The 22,529-nt window shown below is 39.6% G+C and overlaps 1 protein-coding gene across 3 annotated transcripts in view; it reads right to left on the bottom strand.

The window, feature by feature from the left end:
• Positions 1–559: 559 nt before the first annotated feature.
• The window catches only part of Trip11 (thyroid hormone receptor interactor 11), a 78,984-nt gene continuing 57,014 nt past the window's right edge, over positions 560–22,529 (bottom strand). For all 3 annotated transcript variants that reach the window (XM_059278993.1, XM_059278994.1, XM_059278992.1), the window contains exons 16-21: positions 22,309–22,408; positions 8,499–8,580; positions 7,138–7,252; positions 6,458–6,574; positions 6,200–6,344; positions 560–932 (exon numbers count right to left, since the gene is read on the bottom strand). In XM_059278993.1, coding sequence (XP_059134976.1) covers positions 712–932; positions 6,200–6,344; positions 6,458–6,574; positions 7,138–7,252; positions 8,499–8,580; positions 22,309–22,408 — 780 coding nt within the window. In that variant the 3' untranslated portion in view covers positions 560–711. The remainder of the gene's footprint in view (positions 933–6,199; positions 6,345–6,457; positions 6,575–7,137; positions 7,253–8,498; positions 8,581–22,308; positions 22,409–22,529) is intronic.

The raw sequence follows: 22,529 nt of genomic DNA on the forward strand, positions 1-22,529 counted from the left end.
AGGTTACATTAACAGTGATTTCATTTAAACAGCACTCACAGAATTACAAAATTACAGAGGGTGATAGTTAGTGGTTTTCAGGGGCTAAGGGGGCAGCAAGGTTTACAAAAAGGCAGCTCAGGGGACCCTTTGATGAAGAGTTGGGTCTTAACTGTGATGGCCAGATGAATCTACACACACAATAAAATTGCATAGAACCAATACCCACTTTGCCTCAGGGCACCCCCAACCTCCCAGGAACAGCTTGTCCTCTCCCTGCACGAGGTCCTCTACAGGTGGCTGACAGACACGGCAGAGCATTCACTGCTTAGGCACCTTTTTTTTGTGGGGGGAGGGAGGATAAATTCGTTATCTTATAAAGATGAACCACATGCCCCTATATTAAATGAGCCTGAAAATTAGAGGAAATAAAAGCAGACAGAGTTATTCTTGCCTCTCCTTTTTAGAGTTTTGTAAATAAAAAAGTAAACCAAATGTTTCTAGTTTTAAATGAGGTAAAACCATAAAGTGAACAAAAAGCAGATTATGTATCAGTTACTTACTCTTCTGACACCTGCGATTTCCAAAAGCATCAAGAATATTTTTATTAACAGAGAAATTACAACTACAAACAAATAATGACTCTTTCCAGAAGGCCACTTTGTGGTAAAGTTCACACATACAGTGTTCATAGTTTCCTTAAAGTGCTATAGTCTCTGGCTCAAGAGCTTCCTATTGCTTTAGGAGATCTTTCAATACGACACCAGCGCTGTTGTCGGACGACACTGGCAAAGGTGTAAACGTGGGGAGAACATCTGAGACGGGTCTCAAAAGAAGATGCCCGGGCCCACCGAGTCCGTGTCCAGCTGGGTTAATAAGGGGCACAGCTGCTGAGCGGGGAGCCAAGAATGGACTCAGATCTGTTCTTCTTCCTGCCCTGGGTTCTGCTACATCTAAAAAATAAGATACAGATGATTTGGTTTCTATCCTTCACAAAGAAGTTAAATGAAATGACCCTCTGAACACAATTATATAAAGAAACCTGTTCCAGTATTTTTTTTTTTTTAATCAAACTCATCGGCATGCTCTGTGGTTTGTTGTCGAGATAGGGTCTCTCGTTCAGGGTGGCCATGAGAGCTGGAACTGTGCTACCATGCTCAGTTTTTACACTGGAGTAATCAATTTATCACTACTATCAATTTTAAAATTCCACCTGCTGATCATAATACTACTATTTAGCACAAGTTTTGAGCCATCCTTTATTCAAAACAAGAACACCAACAGACCCCACCCAAATCCTAAGCATAAAATGCAAACTCATGGGCCAGCAAGATGGCTCAGCAGGTAAAAGTACCTGCCACCAAGCCTCTAACCCTGATGACCTGAGTTCAACCCCAGAACCCATGTGGTAAAAGGGAATCAAACTCCCAAAAGTTGCTCTGACTTCCAAAAGTATGCATGGAGTATACACATATAAACACATATACATGCAATAAACAAATAACATTTTAAGAATACCAATGTGTATTATGAAAACCTCATGAAAGTTCATTCCTAGTCATTCAAAGCATTCTCCAATAAAAAAAACAATGCCACATGTGCTTTAGGCTTCCATATGTGGCTACTTATGAATTGATACGCTGCTGCTTGCTGTTCCTACAGCAGACTCTATCTATGAAAAGGAGATGGGTGGGCTGGAGAGATGGCTCAGAGGTTAAGAGCACCAGCACCAACTGCTTTTCCAGAGGTCCTAAGTTCAATTCCCAGCACCCACATGGTGGCTCACAACCATCTGTAATGAGATCTGACTCCCTCTTCTGTATACATAATAAATAAATAAATCTTTAAAAAAAAAAAAAAAGAAAGAAAAGGAGATAGGCAAAAGTGTGGGAGGTACAGAGGTCCTTATGCTCACAGATAAGCAGGAGAGGAACCAGGAATGCTAAACACATGCAGTCATTCCTTCAAAGAGGGGGAATGTATGACCTGTTTCTGCCCAAAGGCCAGGGATGAATGTGGATCTTGGTGACCTTCTGTGTGGCCAAGACCACATGGATCCTCCCCCAGACCCTTAGAATGTGCTTCTCAATCAGAACCTATCTTTATAGGAGGTACCATATACAGTCAATCTATAGAACCCATCTTTATAGGTGATACCACATATAGTCAATCTATAGAACCCCTCTTTATAGGAGGTACCACATACTGTCAATCTATAGAACCCCTCTTTATAGGAGGTACCACATACTGTCAATCTATAGAACCCCTCTTTATAGGAGGTACCACATACTGTCAATCTATAGAACCCCTCTTTATAGGAGGTACCACATATAGTCAATCTATAGAACCCCTCTTTATAGGAGGTACCACATATAGTCAATCTATAGAACCCATCTTTATAGGAGGTACCACATATAGTCAATCTATAGAACCCATCTTTATAGGAGGTACCACATATAGTCAATCTATAGAACCCATCTTTATAGGCAGTACCACATACAGTCAATCCACAGAACCCATCCGTATGGAAGATGTCATGTGTACTTTAACTTTACAAAGAGCTTTGATGTAGTCATGTCTTAAGCTTTATTGTGCACAGAGAATGAATCATTTATCACCAGAAAAAAATTTCACTAAATTGTGCTGTGTTTATATATGGCTAAAATAAACTACTCAGGGTCAGACTCCCCAAGTTTGAACCAACACATGCTACTCAGTTGTGTTGAACCAAACTGCCTTCTTGCCTCCCACTGACCATTTCTCTACAGGTCATGGTGGTCTCAGAGACCCCAGCATAAAAGAGTAGAAAAAGGAATGGTAGAAAAAGGAACAAAAGAGTGTTTGTATGCACAACAATACTGATCAAAGTATTTTATCCTCAAATACTAGCTAGATAACAGAGAGCTGAACTTGCTGTCATAGTGTTGAAATAATGAATGGTGTATATGTTGCAGGGTTACTTTCCATATCTACCTGAAAGATGAAGGACCTGAGAACTTAGGATTTCCCTAAGATGGCTATGAAAAATGCTAGCATACCTTATTTTTATAATGATACAATAGTAATAAAATTAATTTGCCAGAAGAGCAAACAATATATACATACATGACTCAGTCATCTTTTTAGGCATTAAAGGCTGGAGAACATTCTCAGTGGTATTATTTCTCTATCAAGTTGAGCAGTTACAATGCATTTTCATTAGAATAGGTATTTGGTTATGACCTGTCTTAGTGGCTAGAATTCTACCTTATTACTCAAGAACACTAATAAATTCATTGGTGAGAGCTAAGCAAACCCTGGAAGGTCCCTTCTTAAGCAATGAGAAACTAAAAAAGTGGGTGCCTAAGACAAAGACAGAGACAAACTCATTATATGCAGCTGTCACGGAGCACTTCTGGATTCCCATGCCAGACTTCCTGTGACCAACAACTTTCTAAACTGGAAAAGCTCCTATGCTGGCTACTAAGCTCTACACACTGTGAACACAGATGGACACTAAGCTCTACACACTGTGAACACAGGTGGACACTAAGCTCTATACACTGTGAACACAGATGAACACTAAGCTCTACACACTGTGAACACAGGTGGACACTAAGCTCTACACACTGTGAACACAGATGGACACTAAGCTCTACACACTGTGAACATAGGTGGACACTAAGCTCTACACACTGTGAACACAGGTGGACACTAAGCTCTACACACTGTGAACACAGGTGGACACTAAGCTCTACACACTGTGAACACAGATGGACACTAAGCTCTACACACTGTGAACATAGGTGGACACTAAGCTCTACACACTGTGAACACAGGTGGACACTAAGCTCTACACACTGTGAACACAGGTGGACACTAAGCTCTACACACTGTGAACACAGGTGGACACTAAGCTCTACACACTGTGAACACAGGTGGACACTAAGCTCTACACACTGTGAACACAGGTGGACACTAAGCTCTACACACTGTGAACACAGATGGACACTAAGCTCTACACACTGTGAACACAGATGGACACTAAGCTCTACACACTGTGAACACAGATGGACACTAAGCTCTACACACTGTGAACATAGGTGGACACTAAGCTCTACACACTGTGAACACAGGTGGACACTAAGCTCTATACACTGTGAACACAGATGAACACTAAGCTCTACACACTGTGAACACAGGTGGACACTAAGCTCTACACACTGTGAACACAGATGGACACTAAGCTCTACACACTGTGAACAGGGGTGGACAGTAAACTCTACACATTGTGAACACAGGTGGACACTAAGCTCTACACACTGTGAACACAGATGGACACTAAGCTCTACAAACTGTGAACAGGGGTGGACAGTAAACTCTACACACTGTGAACACAGGTGGACACTAAGCTCTACACACTGTGAACACAGATGGACACTAAGCTCTACACACTAGTGAACACAGTGTAGACACAGCTCTACACAATGATGAACACAGTATGGAGACTAAGCTCCACACACTGGTGAACACAGTATGGAGACTAAGCTTGTGTCCTCCATGAAAACTCTGCCACAACTCAGTCCACCTCTGACTGATACATACACCAAGCTGAGCTCAGCTGATGAAGGAAAGGGAGACAGGAAGGAAGGAAGGAAGGAAGGAAGGAAGGAAGGAAGGAAGGAAGGAAGGACGGACGAACGGGATGGTCTTTCTGTATGTGAATATGTGTTCCTACCATTCCTAAATAAAGAAGCTGCTTTGGCCTATGGCAAGACAGGTTATAGTCAGGCAGGAAATCCAAGCAAAGATACAGGGAGAAGGAAGGTGGAGTCGGGGAGACACTGTGAGCTTGGCGGGGGGGGGGGGGGGTGTGCAGCATGCAATAGAACACAGGTAAAGCCATGAGATACCTGGCAATACTTAGATTAATAGAAATGGGTTAATTGAAGATGTGATAGCTGGCTAGCAATAAGCCTGAGCCATAAACCAAACAGTCTGTAATTAATATTAAGCCTCTGAGTGATTATTTTATAAGCTGCTGTGGGTCCAGGTGGGACACAGAAAAGCTTCCTGTTACAAAAGGGAGAAAGAATGATGGGAAAGGCAGAAAAAGGAGGAGACCTTTCAATAAAGAATATGAGACTCTCTCTTAAGAAGCTACAACCTAGTGCAACATGAAAAAGAAAAATGTTCTCAGTATAGTCTGTACTTCCTAGAGTGACAACTTTTACTGAATTTAGCAGCCAAACCTTTTATCTTAGTGATAAACTTTATTACTTCACCTTCATATAAAAGTTCAGAAAAACAGAAAATATCTGTCTAAATAACTAAGAAAGTTATAAGAATTATAAAACAGAACTTCTTTAGTATTTTATCCAAATTTTAACTATGGTGTGTGATATAAACTATGAAGCATATGATATATGCCTTAAGTTTCTACTAAAATATATGAGTCTAAATTGAAATATGTAAATTATAGGGGGGGAAAAAGAGAATTGACTATAGTCTAGTAGATAATTCAATTTCAACTCAAGAAATTTTACTATAAGCCAGTATCATCAATATGAAATAAACAAGACCTTTACAACTCAAAATTAGTGGGATCAAAAATATATACACATGTACCCACCAACCATTTCCTTCCACAGACATTTACTCACATAGGGTGCTTTTCCACATCCTTGGATGTTTAGGTCAGTTAATTAAACCAACCTATTACATTATTTATGTGACAGGTTTCGTTATTGAATACAAGAAGTCCAAAGATGAAAATCATTTTCAACTATATGCATCTAACTTTGATAGTAGTAACCACTATCAGAGAGAAATGGCATAACAGGCGACAAAGCAAAGATGGAACTAGTTGACTACCATTTCCAGGAGAGTAATTCAACGTGGCTTATGCTGATAATTAAAGCGAATAAAATCACAGGTTCCTACCATGTCTATAAATACACTACAATATATATGATTTGGGGGGCGTGGAAGTGACGAATAAAATATTTCTCATGAAGACGAAATAATTCTCAATGAAAACATTTTATACTATTTACATTAATTAAAGCAAATAAATAATAAGGTACTACAACATGTAAGGCCCAAATTTAGTGAGATTAGAATTTTGGAAGCAGTATTACATATTTCAAAAATGCTGGAAACCTAATGTCACTATAAGTCTAAATCATAAGTTAAACATTTTATTTTTTACCACTGAGAGAAATCAAGTATTTAGTTTTACCTTTGGAGCTTCCGGGTATGCTGGTGTCAACTTTCCTTCTTCCTGGAGAATCCAGAGGTTTCAAGTCATGAACTGACAGTTTTGGGGGTGGGACAGATGGATGAGATTCTGTTTCCAGAAATTTAACAAAAAGTTCTGAAAAAGACTAGGAGAACATATTTGGTTATATTACTAGGGTTGTATTAGATGATGTAAAAAGAAATCTGATCCTATACAAATGAGCATGATATTTAATAATTTCATCATTCGGGGTCTTACACTATTAAACACAGATTGCTGACTTGGTCTCAGTGGTGTACTGGGCACACTTTTTGATCCTCCTCCAAGCCATCCAGACATCCACCGAGTAACACCTCCTTGATCTTCAGCAAACAACTGCAAGAACATTTTAAAAAAGAAAATTACCAATATAAAACAAGAAAAATAAGAAGCTCTCTTATGTGACTTCAAGGAACAGTAAATCATGCTTTATAATTCAAATTCTAGTAAATGTTTCCTATTACTGACAAAGGTTACAGAGAAAATAAAATGCCATCTAAGCACAATCTGAAATAAATGTTCTGGGCGTGGTTATGTCTCAAAAATTTCAGCAATCTGATATAAGAACTAGTTTATAAGTTGTAAAATATTTACACTAACACCAAAAAACTGAACAAATCTAATTCTTTGATTAAGAAAACTATATTTAACTTTCTTTTATATATATATATAAAAGAAACTATTTTCTACTATGCCCCTATATTATAAATGTAATTACAAGCATATTTAGTATGAGAACCAGGATGTAGCTCAGTGGTGGAGTGCTTACCTAACATGTGAAAGACATGCTAGGTTCTATCCCCAGAGAAAGAGAGAGAAAGGGAAGAGAATACCAGAGAATAAGAGAACTACAAAGAAAGAGGTGGGGAGGGCTTAGAGTGCTTTTACTATCTAGTTACCTGCTCCATTTCCTCCCTTTTAACACCCAGGATGCTCCCCATCAGTCGTAGCACTTCATGACGCTGATTTTTAGGTGTGTGGAAATGACCAATGAAGAGGTTTCTCATGAGGACTCTAGAAAATCAAGGCACAAACAGCTTAGGTTGATCTAACATGGCCAAACTAACACAAGCATACCCAAACACTAAACAAAGAAACATTTACTTAAACAATGAGATGCTGAATTATAAAGACTGAATAGTAAGGAATTCTAAAGTGGCTTTTTAAAGAAGTCTAATTAGGAATATTTCAGACAACCCAAAATGAATACTTTTTTAAAAAATCACTTATTAGCCAAGCAATTTTTAGACTCATAACCAACTGAGGAGGTATCTCATAAGTAATTTTCAACACCTAACTAGGTGACTCTCATCTGAGAAAGACATAAAAATGGAGATAAATGTTATATGCCCTCAACCATATTTATTAAAAATTTTAAATAATATCTTAGATTTTAATATATTAAGTGAGATATTATTGCATGAATAACTAGGTTTCAGACCTAATACATTTAAACATACTAGATACGTTCATTTAAGAGTAGTAAAGAGGGAAAAATATGCCGGGGTGACGGTGGTGATGGCTCCCAGTACTTGGGAGCAGAGGCAGTCGGATCTCTGTGAATTTGAGCCAGCCTGGTCTACAGAGTGAGTTCCAGGACAGCCAGAGATGCAAAGAGAAATCCTGTCTCAAAGAAACAAAAAAAAAGGGGGGGGGAATATTAAAAATAAACCTTTTATTTTCTAAGTATTTCATAAAGGAGTGATTTTTTTTTTTCTTTCCTAGACAGGGTTTCTCTGTGTAGCCTTGGCTGTCCTGGAACTTCGATCTGTAGACCAGGCTGGCCTTAAATTCACACCTGCCTCTGGTGGGATTAAAGGTGTGTGCCACCCTGCAAGAATGATTTTTCTTTTAACTCTTGCATATAGTTTTGACAAAAGCAATGAGTTGGGAGAAACAGACTTTAAAAATAAAAGAAGGGCCAGGTGGTGGTGGCGCATGCCTTTAATCCCAGCACTCAAGAGGCAGAGCCAGGCGGATCTCGAGGCCAGCCTGGTCTACAGAGCAAGATCCAGTAAAGGTGCAAAGCTACACAGAGAAACCCTGTCTCGAAAAACCAAAAAATAAATAAATAAATAAATAAAAAATAAAAGAAGGTAAGTCACTTTACTGACTGTCATGAAAACTACCTACACCTCACTATATCAGAAAAGCAAACTGCTTCTTGAAAATGTGGTCACATGTAAACATCTGCTGTAGCTCTGCTGTTCTCTGAAAGCAATTCCTATGACTCAGGAGGAAGTCAAGAGGCGAAGCTTACTTGTCCACTTTTCCTTCTGTGCTGCTCACTAAGTTCATCAGCTTCTTCTGTGCATCATCCAGCATCTCTTGGTGGAGCTCATCTGTTTTAAAGTAAGTGGATAAAGACAGCATTAGCCAACCAGGTTGGATAAACACGCAGCAAGACCTACTTAGAAATGTGAATACGTGCCCTATTCTACTGGGGAATGGCCGATTGCTGTCATCTTTTCTTTGGCTCTGGGAACCTGGACAGAAATTACCTAGAAGACAGGGGATGCAGTATTCCACAGCGTTTGCCCCCAGTAAAATGGTCAGCTCCTTAACAGAAATGTAATAATCACAACAGGTTTCCATCCACGTAGAAACATACAAGCAAAGAGCAAACTGTCTCCAGTGCTTTCTTGCAGGACGTATTTCCACAGCAACTCTCACTTAACGGGAGGAAACGGAAAGGACAACTTTAGGTTTTCCCCGTTCTGTTTTCCTGGCTGGGCTCTGATGTTGGTGAGCCAAGAGTATCTAACCAACTAACACTGGCTTAGGACACTGACAGGGCAAAGACAGTGAAAGCATGGGCACTAACATGCTAGTCATGATACAATGCTGTTGGCTGACTTAAAAGGATGTTTAGATTATTTCTAAACTTGTACTTTAAAAAATAAGCAAAACCTGTAAAATGGTTGCAATTTTTAAAGGTAAACTTTAAAATTAAATCAGATGTCCTGTGCACAAGCTAATCATGCCAAAGGATCAAGAGCTCTGGACTAGAGACCTCTCTGTCCAACAGTCTACACCTTTTACTTAGAAGCAGGCAGTAGAACTCAAAGAGGTGCCTAGTGACTTTAAAGAAAAACACATGTTTTCATCCCAGAAGAAAGCAAGAGGAGACTACTGCATGTAAGGTCCCAATAAGGGACAACACACACCTCCTCCTTCCCTGACGGGGGATGGCTAGATGAGTCCCCTTACCAGGCACCAGGCCTTGCAATTATTTTTCCCATTCTATGTGTCATTTCTCTTTCCCGTTACCTTTTGAAACAATAGTTTTAAATTTCTTTTTGTTGTTTTTGCCCAGTACTGTGAAGATTTACTTCTACATCTTCCAAGAGTTTTAATGGTTTTGAATATACATATAAAATATAAAAATAGAAAAGGGCCATGATCCTTATCAAGTTCATTTTTGTGTGTGGTATGAGACAGGTGTTCATGAGAAAGCAGTTGCTCCAGCATTACATGGTAAAACCTTGTTCTTTTGGTACCGTTTTGAAAAGTCAACTGACCATCAACTTTTGGTGTGTTTTTCTTCTCTTGCGTCCCACAGAATTCTGCTTTTCCCCCCTCTGATGAAGAGCTCTTATTGACAGGACTGCCTACTCTAATGACTCATAACCATTCTTCATCCTGAAGTTCCTAACTTACTTCCTCTCATGACTTTCCTCCAAGACACATTAGGTCTCCTTTGTCTCCATTCTGTCCTGTACAATGACTAGAATGCTGACTTACAGTACTGAATACTGTATGTGAAAGGTTTGCAATGGCTTGTGCTTCTCTAAATTGCAAATTTCTGAATTACAAAATGCCATTCACATAATAGACTAACTTTACCAAAATAGAGATGGTTGCCATAACCATATTATAAAAGCCAAGGTTTGTGTTTGGAAAATTTTCTATAAACTTTTCCTTTCCCATCTTTCCAGCAAGGAATTTCAACTGAATCTAAAAGGCAGAGGATGGGGTCTATTACTGAAATCTGAATCAGTAAAAGACATTTTCTCTTAGACTCTTCAAGTACTTTACACTGTGGGCATGTGCTGCTTTCCCTAGCATTACATTCTAGATGTGGCAGAGCTCTTGGCCACCGGAAAAACATCAACTCAACAAGCTGAAGCAGGAGCTACTGTACAGCCCTCCCCTCCTCCAGGATTACAGACTGGCAGCCTAGGAGCAGCCCAAACTTCCCCACTCTCTGCACATGTGCTGTGCATTCATGTAGAGGCTGAAGATGGCAGGTGTCACTCTCTGCCTGGTGTCCCTCGAAACAGGGTCTCTCAATGAGCTATGAAGCCTTGTGACCTGCAGCCCCCACAGTGCTGGGCTTATGGGAACAAGTACAACCATAAGGCCTTGTTACATGGGTTCTGGAATCCAAATGCAGGTCTTTAAACTTGTACAGCAAGCCCTCTTACCTGTGAGCCACCTCTCTAGCCCTGCTACCTTCTCTTTCTAAAATGTATCTATTACTATTAATTTTATACTGATTACATTTCAAAATGATAATAATTTGGGGACATGTGATGTAAAAGAAATTATAAAAATTAATTTCATGGGGCTCAGTAGTTAAGAGCACTTGCTGTTTTTACAGAGGAGTTGGGTTGTTTCCCAGAGTCCACATGGTGTCTTAAAACCACGTGGAACTCTAGGTCCAGGGGATCTGATGCTCTCACAGACATGTACTCACATGGTGCACATAAACCCATGCAGATACACACACAGAAAAATAACAACAATATTATTAAGATTTTGCCTTTATTTTAAGTGTGTATTTTACCTGCATGCATGTCTGTGTACCACATACATGTAGTACTTGAGGAGGTCAGAAGAAGGCATCAGATCGCCTGGGACTGGAGTTAAGAGATGATTGTGAGCTTCCATGTGGGTGCTGGGAATCAAACCCAGGTCCTCTAGAAGAACAAATGCTGAGCCATCTCTCCAGCTCCAATAAGTAATCTTAAAATAACTTATTTTTTATTTATTTTTTTTTACTGTTTCAATGTAGCCATTAAAAACAACAAAAAAAAAAAATTACATTAGGCATAGTAGTACACTTTTGCAGCCCCAAGAACTCAGGAACCTGGGGCAAAAGGATTCCTAATTTGAGGCCACCCTGAGCTATACACAGCGAAGCCAGCCTACACTTTCTCAAAAGAGAGAGAGAGAAAGACGGAAAAGGGAGAGAATTACATGTATTGGATAGTATGTTCTTACCACATAAACCATATCTAAAGCTGTATTACACTGTCTCCCTTTAAACAAACAAGAACAGCAGGTAAGCCCCTGAGCCAAGAGATGGCCAGCAGGTCAAAGTGCTGCTCTGTAAGTCACAGCCTGAGTTTTATCTCTGGAATCCACATAAAGGTGGAAGGAGAGAATCAACTCCACAAAACTGACTTCAGACCTCCATATGCTCCATGGCAGGCCTGTGTATACCCAGCGCACATCATATGTACACATAATAACAACAAATAAAACATTACTTTTCTTTTAATAAGCTGGGCATTGTGGTATGTACCTGTAGTCCCCGATGCTAAGAAGGCCAAAGCAGGAGGATCAGTTGAGTCTGGGAGTTTGAAGCCAGCTTGGGCAACAGAGTGAGACCTTATCTCAAAGAATCCCAAGCAAACGAAAGGCCTGCATGATGAATAAATATCTTCAGAGTAAAACTTATAAAGCAAAGATTCTAATAAAAAGTTACTTGAATAAAGTAAGTCAGAAAGTCAAAGCATCGTTTAGGTCAAAGTGACAAGATTAAATTGTCTTAAAACTAGTCCGTGACCTAACGCAATATGGGATGCGCAAGCAAGGCTATCTCAAACTCACATGCTTAAATGTACCATGATATCTGAGTAGAGAAAGGAAAAGGAAAGGACCTCAGAACTTAAGGACAGCACGGGAAGGAATGTATTAATTTTGAGAGGTTAGAAGAAAAGGAAGTCACACACCCATCCAAAGTCCCTAAAGACTCATCTTTTTCTCCAGCAACACTTGCTCTCCTCCCATCAGAAATTCTGAATATTTCTCTATGAACACTGGACTCAAACCACAATTTGAAATCAGAACTATATTTATATGGGCAGGCAAAATATTATTATTCAGAAATGGGTTCTAGTCCAAATACAATAGTCCTGTGAATAATCACACACACCCAAATAATTCTGTAGAAATGCAAGCTGAGGCTGGGAAGCATTTTCAAGTTGAGCAATGAATCAGCTGAGATGGAGTCTAGTCTGGAGAAAGCATGACTCTGAGTGTGTGACACAGTAAATCTTCCACAGCAGAGCTCTGAAACTCCCAGAGATGACGCCATGATCTTAGAATCAAAATCGAATGTGGAAGAGTGAGTGCATCATAACTTTACATTTTACTTGTGATTGATGACCGTGCATCATCTTCAGAGAACATCTTTTTTTTTTTTTTTTTGGTTTTTCGAGACAGGGTTTCTCTGTGTAGCTTTGCGCCTCTCCTGGAACTCACTTGATAGCCCAGGCTGGCCTCGAACTCACAGAGATCCGCCTGGCTCTGCCTCCCGAGTGCTGGGATTAAAGGCGTGCGCCACCACCGCCCGGCCCAGAGAACATCTTAAAGTGTATCATACTTCTTATATTCCTCTGGTTATCGCATGACTAAGTGCCTGTGAGCAGGTTCACTGAATAGTAAGCTGAATGAGATAACTGTGAAGACCAGAATGAGAACCCAGAAACCCTAGAGATGAACCATGCTCAGGGCCAGGCGTGGTTTGCCTCTTTTAAAATGACTGTGCTTCATGCAAAGGATTTTGAGAGAATGGAATAAACGACAAAAAGCTGACTTTTTAAATAGTAAAGTGCTATATAAAATGGAAATATTCTTTCATCTCATTTCTTTTCTTTCTTCCTACACAGCTCTGGCTGAACTGGAACTCACTCTGTAGACCAGGTTAGTCTCAAACTCACAGAGATCCACCAGGCTCTGCCTCCTGGGTGCCTGTGTGCCTCCTGGGTGCTAGGATTAAAAGCATACACCACCACACCCAGCTTTCATCTGATTTCTTAAAATAACAAATTCATTGTTAAACTTTGCTCTAATCAACAGCAATCACATATATCACTTTGGTTGATACTGATATTTTGTAATTTTTTTCCCTTATTTTGCATTTTTCTCATTTTTAAGAGCCAAGGCAAAGGAGAAAACAGGAGAAAGAGAAAAATGTTTGAAAGACAATTTCGCCAGTCTGTATAAATGTCAGTAAGTAAATGAGGTATGAGATACTTTGCCTGTTCCCAAATACCCAGCAGCTACTTCTTAAATAATTGACTCTGAGGCTTAATATTATCTATAAATGCTCAGCTGGTAGCTCAGGCTTATTACTAACTAGTTCTTACATTTAAATTAACCCATAATTCTTATCTTTGTTTAGCCATGTGGCTTGGTACCTTTTCTCAAAATGACATTCTCATGTTGCTTCTTCTGTGTCTGGCTGGTGATTCCTTGACTCCGCCTTCCTTTTCCCAGCATTCTGTTTGGCTTTCCTGCCTAACTTCCTGCCCAGTTACTGGCCTGTCTGCTTTTTATTAACCAATAAGAGCAACACATATTCACAGCATACAGAAGGACATCCCACATCACTTGACAATAATTTTTAATTTTATTTGATTTTTAAATATGTGGCTATGTGTAGGTAATGTATGTCTTAGTTAGGGTTTCTGTAGCTGTGAGAAAATATCATGACCAAACACACCTTGGGGAAGGATTTATTTCAGCATATAGTTTCACAGCACAGTCCATCACTGAGGAAAGTCAGAGCAGAACCTGGAGGCAGGAACTGAAGCATAAGCCATAGAGTAATGTTGCTTACTGTCTTGTTCTTCATGACTTACTCAGCCTGTTTTCTTATAGCATCCAGGACCACAAGCCCTGGCGGGGCACCACCCATAGTGAGCTGGGGTCTCCCACATCAATCAAGAAAAAATGCTCAACAGACTCACCTACAGGCCAATTGGGTCAGGGCATTTTTCTCAATTGAGGTTCTCTTTTCCCAAATGACTCTAGCTCATGTCAAGTTGACATAAAACTAGCCATCACAGTGTACATGAGTACAAGTGCCCCTGGAAGCCAGAAGGGGATACCCAGTACCCTGGAACTAGAATTATGGGTGGCTGTGTGGGCACGGGTGCTGGGAACCAAACTTGGGTCCTCTGCAAAAGTAGTACATGCTCTTAACCAGTGAGCCATCTCTCTAGTACCCAAAATAAACTAAAACTTGACATAGTACTAAATTTAATATGATTTGGTTTCTTCATTTAACTATAACCAAAGCAAAAACTAGAAACTAGATGGACTTTGTGTGTACACGGGTATGTGTGGAGGCCAGAGGTTGACATTAGGTTTCTTCTTTGGTTGCTCTCCATCTTGTACTTTGAGTCAGAGTCTCTCATTCTGAACCAAGAACTCACTGACTTAGCTACTCGAACTCTACAGATGGCTCTAGGAATCCCCTGGCTACCTCCTAAGCACTAAATTACTGCTTCTCAGCACTCATGTGGGTGCATGGCAAGTGCTTTACCTGCTAAGCCATCTCTCCAAACCTCTAGACTGGCTTTGGTTTTTTGGTTTTTGTTTGTTTTTTAGAGACAGGGTTTCTCTGTGTAGCTCTGGCTGTCTGGAATTCTGTAGAACACCTGCCTCTGCCTCCTAAGTGCTGGGATTAAGGGCTTGGGCCACCCCAATTCCACTAGACAGTCTTTTTATTATAGAATTTCAATTCATACAAAATCACTTTTAACACTAAATGTTTTTAAAAAGAATATCACATCTATTTGTAATTTGAAGTTAGCAATTGCTTTGTCTTTTAAGTATTTTCAATCTATCGGGCAGAATTTTAAGGTTTAGAGTGTACATGGTGAATGTGGTTTTTTGTTGTTTTGTTTTGCTTCTTTGGTTGTTTTGTCCCATCATAATTAACTGCTGAGTAAAAAGTTAACTTTTTTCCCTCCCGACAAGGTCTCACGTATCCCAGCCTGACCCTAAACTTGCTTTAGACAAAGATGACTTTGACCTTCCAATCCTCTGGCCTATCCTTCCTAAGTGCTAAGATGACAGGCATGTGCTGAGGACTAAACCCAGGGGCTTGTGTGTGTTAAGCATGTATTCTACCAACTGAGGGATATCCCCAGCCCCCAAAGTAACTCTTAAAATTCTACTTGTTGGAAATAAATTCATTTCATTAATGTAGTACAATATCAGTAATATGAGTTCTACTATACCATCATTTGTGATGAAAATAAAAGACTTACTATATTACTTACACAGCTAATTGGAATTACTATGCACACTTGGAAGAAAGAAAGCAGAGAGGGGAGAAAATGGGAGGAGAAGGCAAGGGAGGGAGAAATTGACTGAGATTTTTCAACAGTGGGGATTAAATCTAGTCTCAGAGTTAAGTATTCTACCTCTAGATCAGACCAAGAGATTTTATGTAATTATACATTTTTGTGTATATGTACATGTGTGCATGGGAGGTGAGAGGTATGTATACATGTGGGTATGCATATTGTACATGTGTGTGTGAAGGCCAGAGGCAGTTGTTGGATTTTTTTTTTTTTTCAAATTACTTAACATCTTATTTTTTTCCAGACAGTCTCCCACTGAATCCTGAATTCACTGACTCAGCTGTACTGGCTGACCATCAGGACTCAGAGGTCCTTCTGCCTAAGCCTCTCCAGCACTGAGATTACAGGTGAGCGATCAATGCCCAGCTTCTACGTGGGTGTGGTGATTGAGTCAAGTCCTCACGCTCACAGGATAAGCACTTTATCAACCGAGCTTTCTCTCCAGTACCCACACATCTAATAATATTTTTAATACAAGCAAATCAAATATGCTTTCCCTCTCAATTAGTCCCCCTCAACCCTTCACTATCAATTCAGATATTTTACAGTTTCCATATAGAAAATTTTAAAAGCTTCCTTATATAGTATAAACTTTTTTAAAAAATGTTTTGCAAAGACAAGACATATCCAAAGAGAACTGCAATTTATCACTGAAAAGGAAAGCCGTAACACTTTTTCTACCTAGTAAATGTTAACACCACATCAAACCCTCTGAGAACAGAAGGTTTTCTAGGCCTCGGCACCAACCTCATTTCCTACTGCAAATTGTAATGGACGACGTCCCCAAAGGAGAGACCTGTCCTGCCCACACAGGGTTTTTACAAAGCTCTAAGTAAGCATCACACTAGAAAGCCAGAACCTATCATATGAAAATCCAGATTTCACCATTCCTTGCAAGACCTAAGGTCTGCAGCACTGGGCTCACAAGCCTGTGTAGAAATAATGGGGTTGAGCTGAGACTCCGCCACCCAACAGAAACACTTCAACTCACCAGTTTTTACCAGGCCTGTCAGAGCTGTAGCCAGGAGTATCTATGAATGCAGCCTGACATAAAACTGTTAGCTTACTTAAAACACGATGAGATTACGGGGGGGGGGGGGGGGGGGGGTGGAGGGAGTGGGGGTGGAGATGTTGTTGGAGGGGAGGTAAACCAATTGTATTGTTCTCCAGTGTGATTACAATGCCATACTGCAATGTCAACAGGTTGGACCTACTTATGCCCATCTCCCTTGCTGTTTTGGTATTACAGTTTACAATCTACTTGTGATTCATGACTAAGTTTCATTTTCCCCTACAGCAAATCACTTTCACTTCTACCTTCCCAGTCCTCCATACCAAGCCACACCATCCTACCCCACCACACTGCTCTTTCAACATTTTTCAGAGTACGCCACCTCATTTCATGTGAATCCCTCCCTCTGTCTAGAATAATTTCCCCTAACTATCAATCTATTTAATGATGGATATATGTATCCATCACTTAAGAAAAAATAAGTCACTAATTTTTCTTACCTTCCCATACCACTATTACCAAGTAGAATGGATAACTCTTTCAAAACAATTTCTTTTAAAAAAATTTTTATTAGTTCTTAGATGAGTTCGTACAATGTGCTTTGATGATATTTACCACTCTCCAGATTCTCCCAGATCCACTCCCCTTCTCTACTCACCCAACTTTGTGTCTGTCTTTTTTCCCTTTTTTAATTGAAAAAATTTTTTCATACAATATCTGTGCCATTTTATTTATAACCCATCAAGTGCAATGTGTGCTGCCCAGATATTTTTGGATGTGTGTCTTCCATTTGAGCTCGGTTACTCACTGGTAAGGGACTGCACTCTCAAAGAAAAATGAATGACTCTTCTCTCGGGGCTCTCACTTGCCAAGCGCTCCTCAGGCAGGGGTGGACTCTGTGCTCACCTCCCACTCCCTGCTGGGATTTGCTGGGCTTTTGTCTGACTTGAGCTTGCACAGTTCTCGTACACACTGTCACAACTGTATGTTCGTAAGTGCAGCTGCCCTGCTCTGTCCTTATAGCTGTCCACCACTTCTGGTTCTTTCAAAACAATTCCTTGCATGTACCTGATTACACATCCTCTTCCCCTTCCTGCCTGCCACCATCCTGAAAAAGACCCCTGTCACCTGTTTATCCCAGGGCCTATTTAGTGCTTGATACTCAACACATAGACAATGAATACTTGATATAACAGTGAATGAATGACTGGTGTTCTCTGGGAAGGACAAATAAAATAAATTACATACTGAATAACTCAGCCTTACTGAAAAAAGGAGATGAAGTATATAAAATATTCTCATCAGTACATAATTCATTTTCCCTTTCTGCTTATAGAAATTAGTTTTCAATAGCAACTTACAAAACATTGTTCAGTTTAGACATTAATATCAAATATCAAACATGTTTAAAATGTAACTAGAAGTACAAAATAGCTTATTTACCTAATATACTTTTCCCCTTAATTTAAATGTTGGCATTGTCTAGCATACCCAGATGTTTATATCATTACAAATGACTTTTAACCATTTATGGCAATTCAGAAAATTGCATCTGGTACTTCTTACATGTTTCCTCTAAAACCACCACTTCTGCCAAAAACATCTATAAAGAACTCACTCAAAAGATTTGGGTAACAAAGCGTCTGGGAATGTATTTGGCTTAAGTTCAACAGGACATTATATGTTTTCTTGTATAAATCATGTCTTGGAAAATGGAATGTCTTTATTTAAAATAAAAACTCAGGCACATTCAGCATCATAAAGGTAGTTCCATGTGAAACATTTCAAGCCCCTCTGTCTCTGTGACTTTAAATCATGTTTTCATGCTTCATATATTACAGTACCTTTTATTGGACTCTTTTTTTTTTTTTTTTGAGACAGGCTTTCTCTGTGTAGTTTTGGTGCCCGTCCTGGATCTCGTTCGGTAGACCAGGCTGGCCTCGAACTCAGAGATCCACCTGGCTCTGCCTCCCGAGTGCTGGGATTAAAGGCATGTGCCACCACCACCCGGCTACTGGACTCGTTTTATATATACTTTTAGACTTTCTTTTTAAAAATATTCTAAGGAAAAATTTCCACTTTCAATTCATACAAGACATTTTAAAAAGTAGTCACTATTTTTAAAAATTAGTTACAAAAGCCTTTAAGATACAAGTATAGAGCTTGGGATGCAGCTGACTTTCCTAGCATGCAAAAGACGGTGGGTTCCATCCCCAGCACATAAAGACATAGGCATAAACTGGCAGGTAGAGCAAAAGATGTTCCTTGTGCTAGAATTAAATTTCTATTACTTACGAAAACTTACTTTTCTTTGCATACCACAAAACTTAGGTGCTTTTTAGTATTAATTACAAAATCAAAAACTATCTTTACTTTCCATTTCAACTTATCATTTTCATTTAAGAAGAAATTTATCTTAAGAGCAATTAGGGAAATGAAGAAAGGAAAACAGACACCTACATACATGACAATGTATGTGTCTTTAGTGGCTCAGCTATACTAGGTTTACACAGATGTATTTTCTCACCAATAACAAGTCCATAGGCACTCTCAACTCTGATGAACTAAGAATAATGACATCCTACTCAACTCATAGACTGGTGCACTGACTGTACACAAAGTCCAGGATGGCATGTGCAAAGAGTCATTTTGAACTATGGATGAAATATTGAAAGAACAATCCCCGAAAGGAAGGACAGCAGTAACCCCTCTACCAGTCAACACTGCCTAGTAGAATACAGCACCTGCAGGATCTTAGGGTTTCTCTTGTTGGGAGGATGAGTTAGCTAACTAGTTCTTATGGTTTAAATAGTTTTCACACTTGTTAGGTAAAATCCTACTAGTGGCTTAACACTTTCTTCAAGTCTCTGTCCCTTAACAAGAGGAACTAAACATGCCACTAAAGGCCACTGCTGTGTACAACTGTCTTAAATTATCAGCTTATGAAGTTCGTCATGTGCCGTTTCTTCAGCTCCTTGTAAAGGGGCCTATCTAGTATTCTACACAGCAGCCATCATGAAGCCAAGCAGCTGGTCTTTATTAGGTGCTTACTGACTAGTAAATCCCCAGGCATCTGTCTTTATGTTTCTCATACAGGGCCCATAAATGCCTCCAGTTCATAACCACAGTTGCACGTACCTGACATTAACAATTACATATTCTAAGAGGGACTGATGTCATCCATGCTGTACTGCTTTAATACCGGGGTCATATGTAACCACTCTTTCCTTATGTTTAAACAGACTGAATCATATCTTGGTAGTAATGATATAATCAACCATTCTGAATAAAATACCACTTCTTAAAGTAAATTTCCTAATATTGTCTAAATGTTGAAACAGCAGATGAACTAATCATTAGTCTACAGAGGCTTAGAACTAAAACAATACTTTGCCTTTACAATTCAAGTCTGTGTATTTTCTTTCAACAAAAACCAATCTGTCTTTTTCAAAATTGTTTCTCCTGGCAAAAACTTTTGCTGTCTGGCCAACTTTTGTGTTAAAAATAAAGTACAGTATTACAACATCAATCAACATGTAAAGTACTTAATGACTTATAAAAATATATAGGGATGCTTTTTGAAATAAGTAAGCCAATCAAGAATTTATTTATATTATCAAATCGAGAATACAGCATTGAGAAAATAAAATCGCATTTGTGTTTAGAGATATAAACATGGCACTAAGCGCTTAGGTAATGTAAGAAAACACTATTAGGAGAAGCTATAAAAGGCAGGAATAATTTAAAGACATAACAACCAACCATCTTGGTGTTCTCCCTTCCTGTCTGTGCCATACTAGCTCCCTTGGCCTTTTCAAACAGCAGTTGTATAAGCCGAAGTAAGCAGAGCTTTCTCTCCAGTACTGACTCCCTAGAATGAGCCCAAAGTTCTTACTTATTAATAGTGAGTATTAATTATGTTTTACACAAATAGGAACCCAGGCTACCTACCCTACCAGCTACAATGAAAAATTTCTACTCCTAGAAGTTTAAATAGGTGCCTGAGCAAATACCAAATACCACAGTTCAGTTACAGACTCTGTTATCTGACCATGGTCTACTGGAATGACTCCGGTGAATGACTTATTGGGGATGTGACCATAGACATCAAGGCACACGGCATCAAGCTGTCACAGCCCAGTGATGTAGTTCAAAACTCACCTTTCCCTCCACTGATTTAGCTCAACACTAAGATATGACATCCGTGGCTAACCCCTGGGTGCTCAGTGTTCATTATGGTTCACCAAGTCTTCCAACTAATGTAGCTGCACTAGCTTTCTATCTAACTAGATTATTTTCCCAATACACAGTTCTCATTAAAGAAGCCATTTCAACAGTGAGGGTTCAGTACATAGGACAACACTGTATCTCCAAGGGAGCGACACAGAACAAAAGACAAGTTAGACATTTTATAAACACCCACTCCCCTGACAGGAATACAGAACATGGAAAGATCAAAGCTTTGGTACAAATAAAGAGATCTGCAAGGAAAGCTCAGTTTCTTTAATCTATAGACGGGAACTGATACTATACACTTAGTTGTTTAAGAATGGCAAATGAGTAAGGAAAAAACTAAGCGCTACAATCTAAGTTAGGTCAACTGTCCATAACAGATATTCACTAGGTACTGTTTCCTTGCTGCCTATTTCCAGGCCTATCTGAGATTTAGAGCTCCTATGCTAATCAGTTCTTATGAAACAAAATCTCAGAACAAAGTCTCAGAGTGAAGTTATCCCAATGATGTCAACTCCCTTGCACCTATTACTATTTTGCTGCATCCACTTGGGGTCTCCTGGGGGATCCAGGCCAAGTTATTGGGGTTATATCTATGGGCCAGTGGTTCTTGTGGGCTTATTTCCTAAGTATCCATGTCACCGTTTCTGAACACAGCATCTCTGCTGTTCCATCTACTTCTGTTTGTGTTTTCTGACTTCTATATTGTGACACATGGTATATATTTCTTAACTGCTGTGAGAACAGAAACTTCTATAGCCAATGCATTCCTAGGTTCCATTACGACCTCCGCAATCACTTCAAATCATTACTAATTAAACACAGCCCCAGAGGAACTTCAAGTCCCTGGCTACCCCTAATCGAGAGATTAAATTTAATGATATGCTATCACTGTCGGCTATTAGGTTTAGCATAGCACTGTGAACTACCATACCATGTGAAATTCAATGATAATTCTAAATACAGGGGGTCAGCTTTAGAGAACTGGCCAACTGCGAGACACTTTACAAGCACCAAACCCAAATATACTGAGTGCCTGGTGTAAAGCCCATCCACAACCATAAAAATCTAGTAAGTTACACTCAGCCATTCACTTCACAAAAAGTGACCCAGTATTTGAGCATATGCCCTCTCAGATGGCTTCAGGTGTATCAGGGAGAAGATAAAAATTGGATCAGTCAAATCAGTCTCCTTGATCAACAGGACAACAAGCAAAAAGCAGTCATTGCTCAGTAACCAGGAGAACTAACTGGACAGCCATGGTTATCCTAATGACTCTGGTTTCATTAGATACAGACTCAGATAGACACAAATTGCACATGGGAATGGGAAATGGAAGCCACATCCACCAGCCTTACTCAGCTGTGCCAACGTATGGCAGAAGACTACACTTGATTCAACATAAGCACTGTTAGAGAGAACAAAGACAAAAGACCTACTTTGCTTTTTAAGTTCTTCAATTTGTTCTTCTTTTAGATCTAACTGTTCTGTAAGTCTTGAGGCCGAATCCAATGCAGCATTTGCTTCATCCAAACGTTCCTGGAAGGTAGGGGGAGGGGAGGGAGGAAGAGGAGGTTATTAAAAAGCAGTATGCAAAACTACAGGGCTGGACGACACTTCAGAATCCATCGACAGCTCAGCTGGTGGTGAAGCTGCACCT

Source organism: Peromyscus eremicus, chromosome 14 (assembly GCF_949786415.1).
Source record: "Peromyscus eremicus chromosome 14, PerEre_H2_v1, whole genome shotgun sequence".
Taxonomy (NCBI): domain Eukaryota; kingdom Metazoa; phylum Chordata; class Mammalia; order Rodentia; family Cricetidae; genus Peromyscus; species Peromyscus eremicus.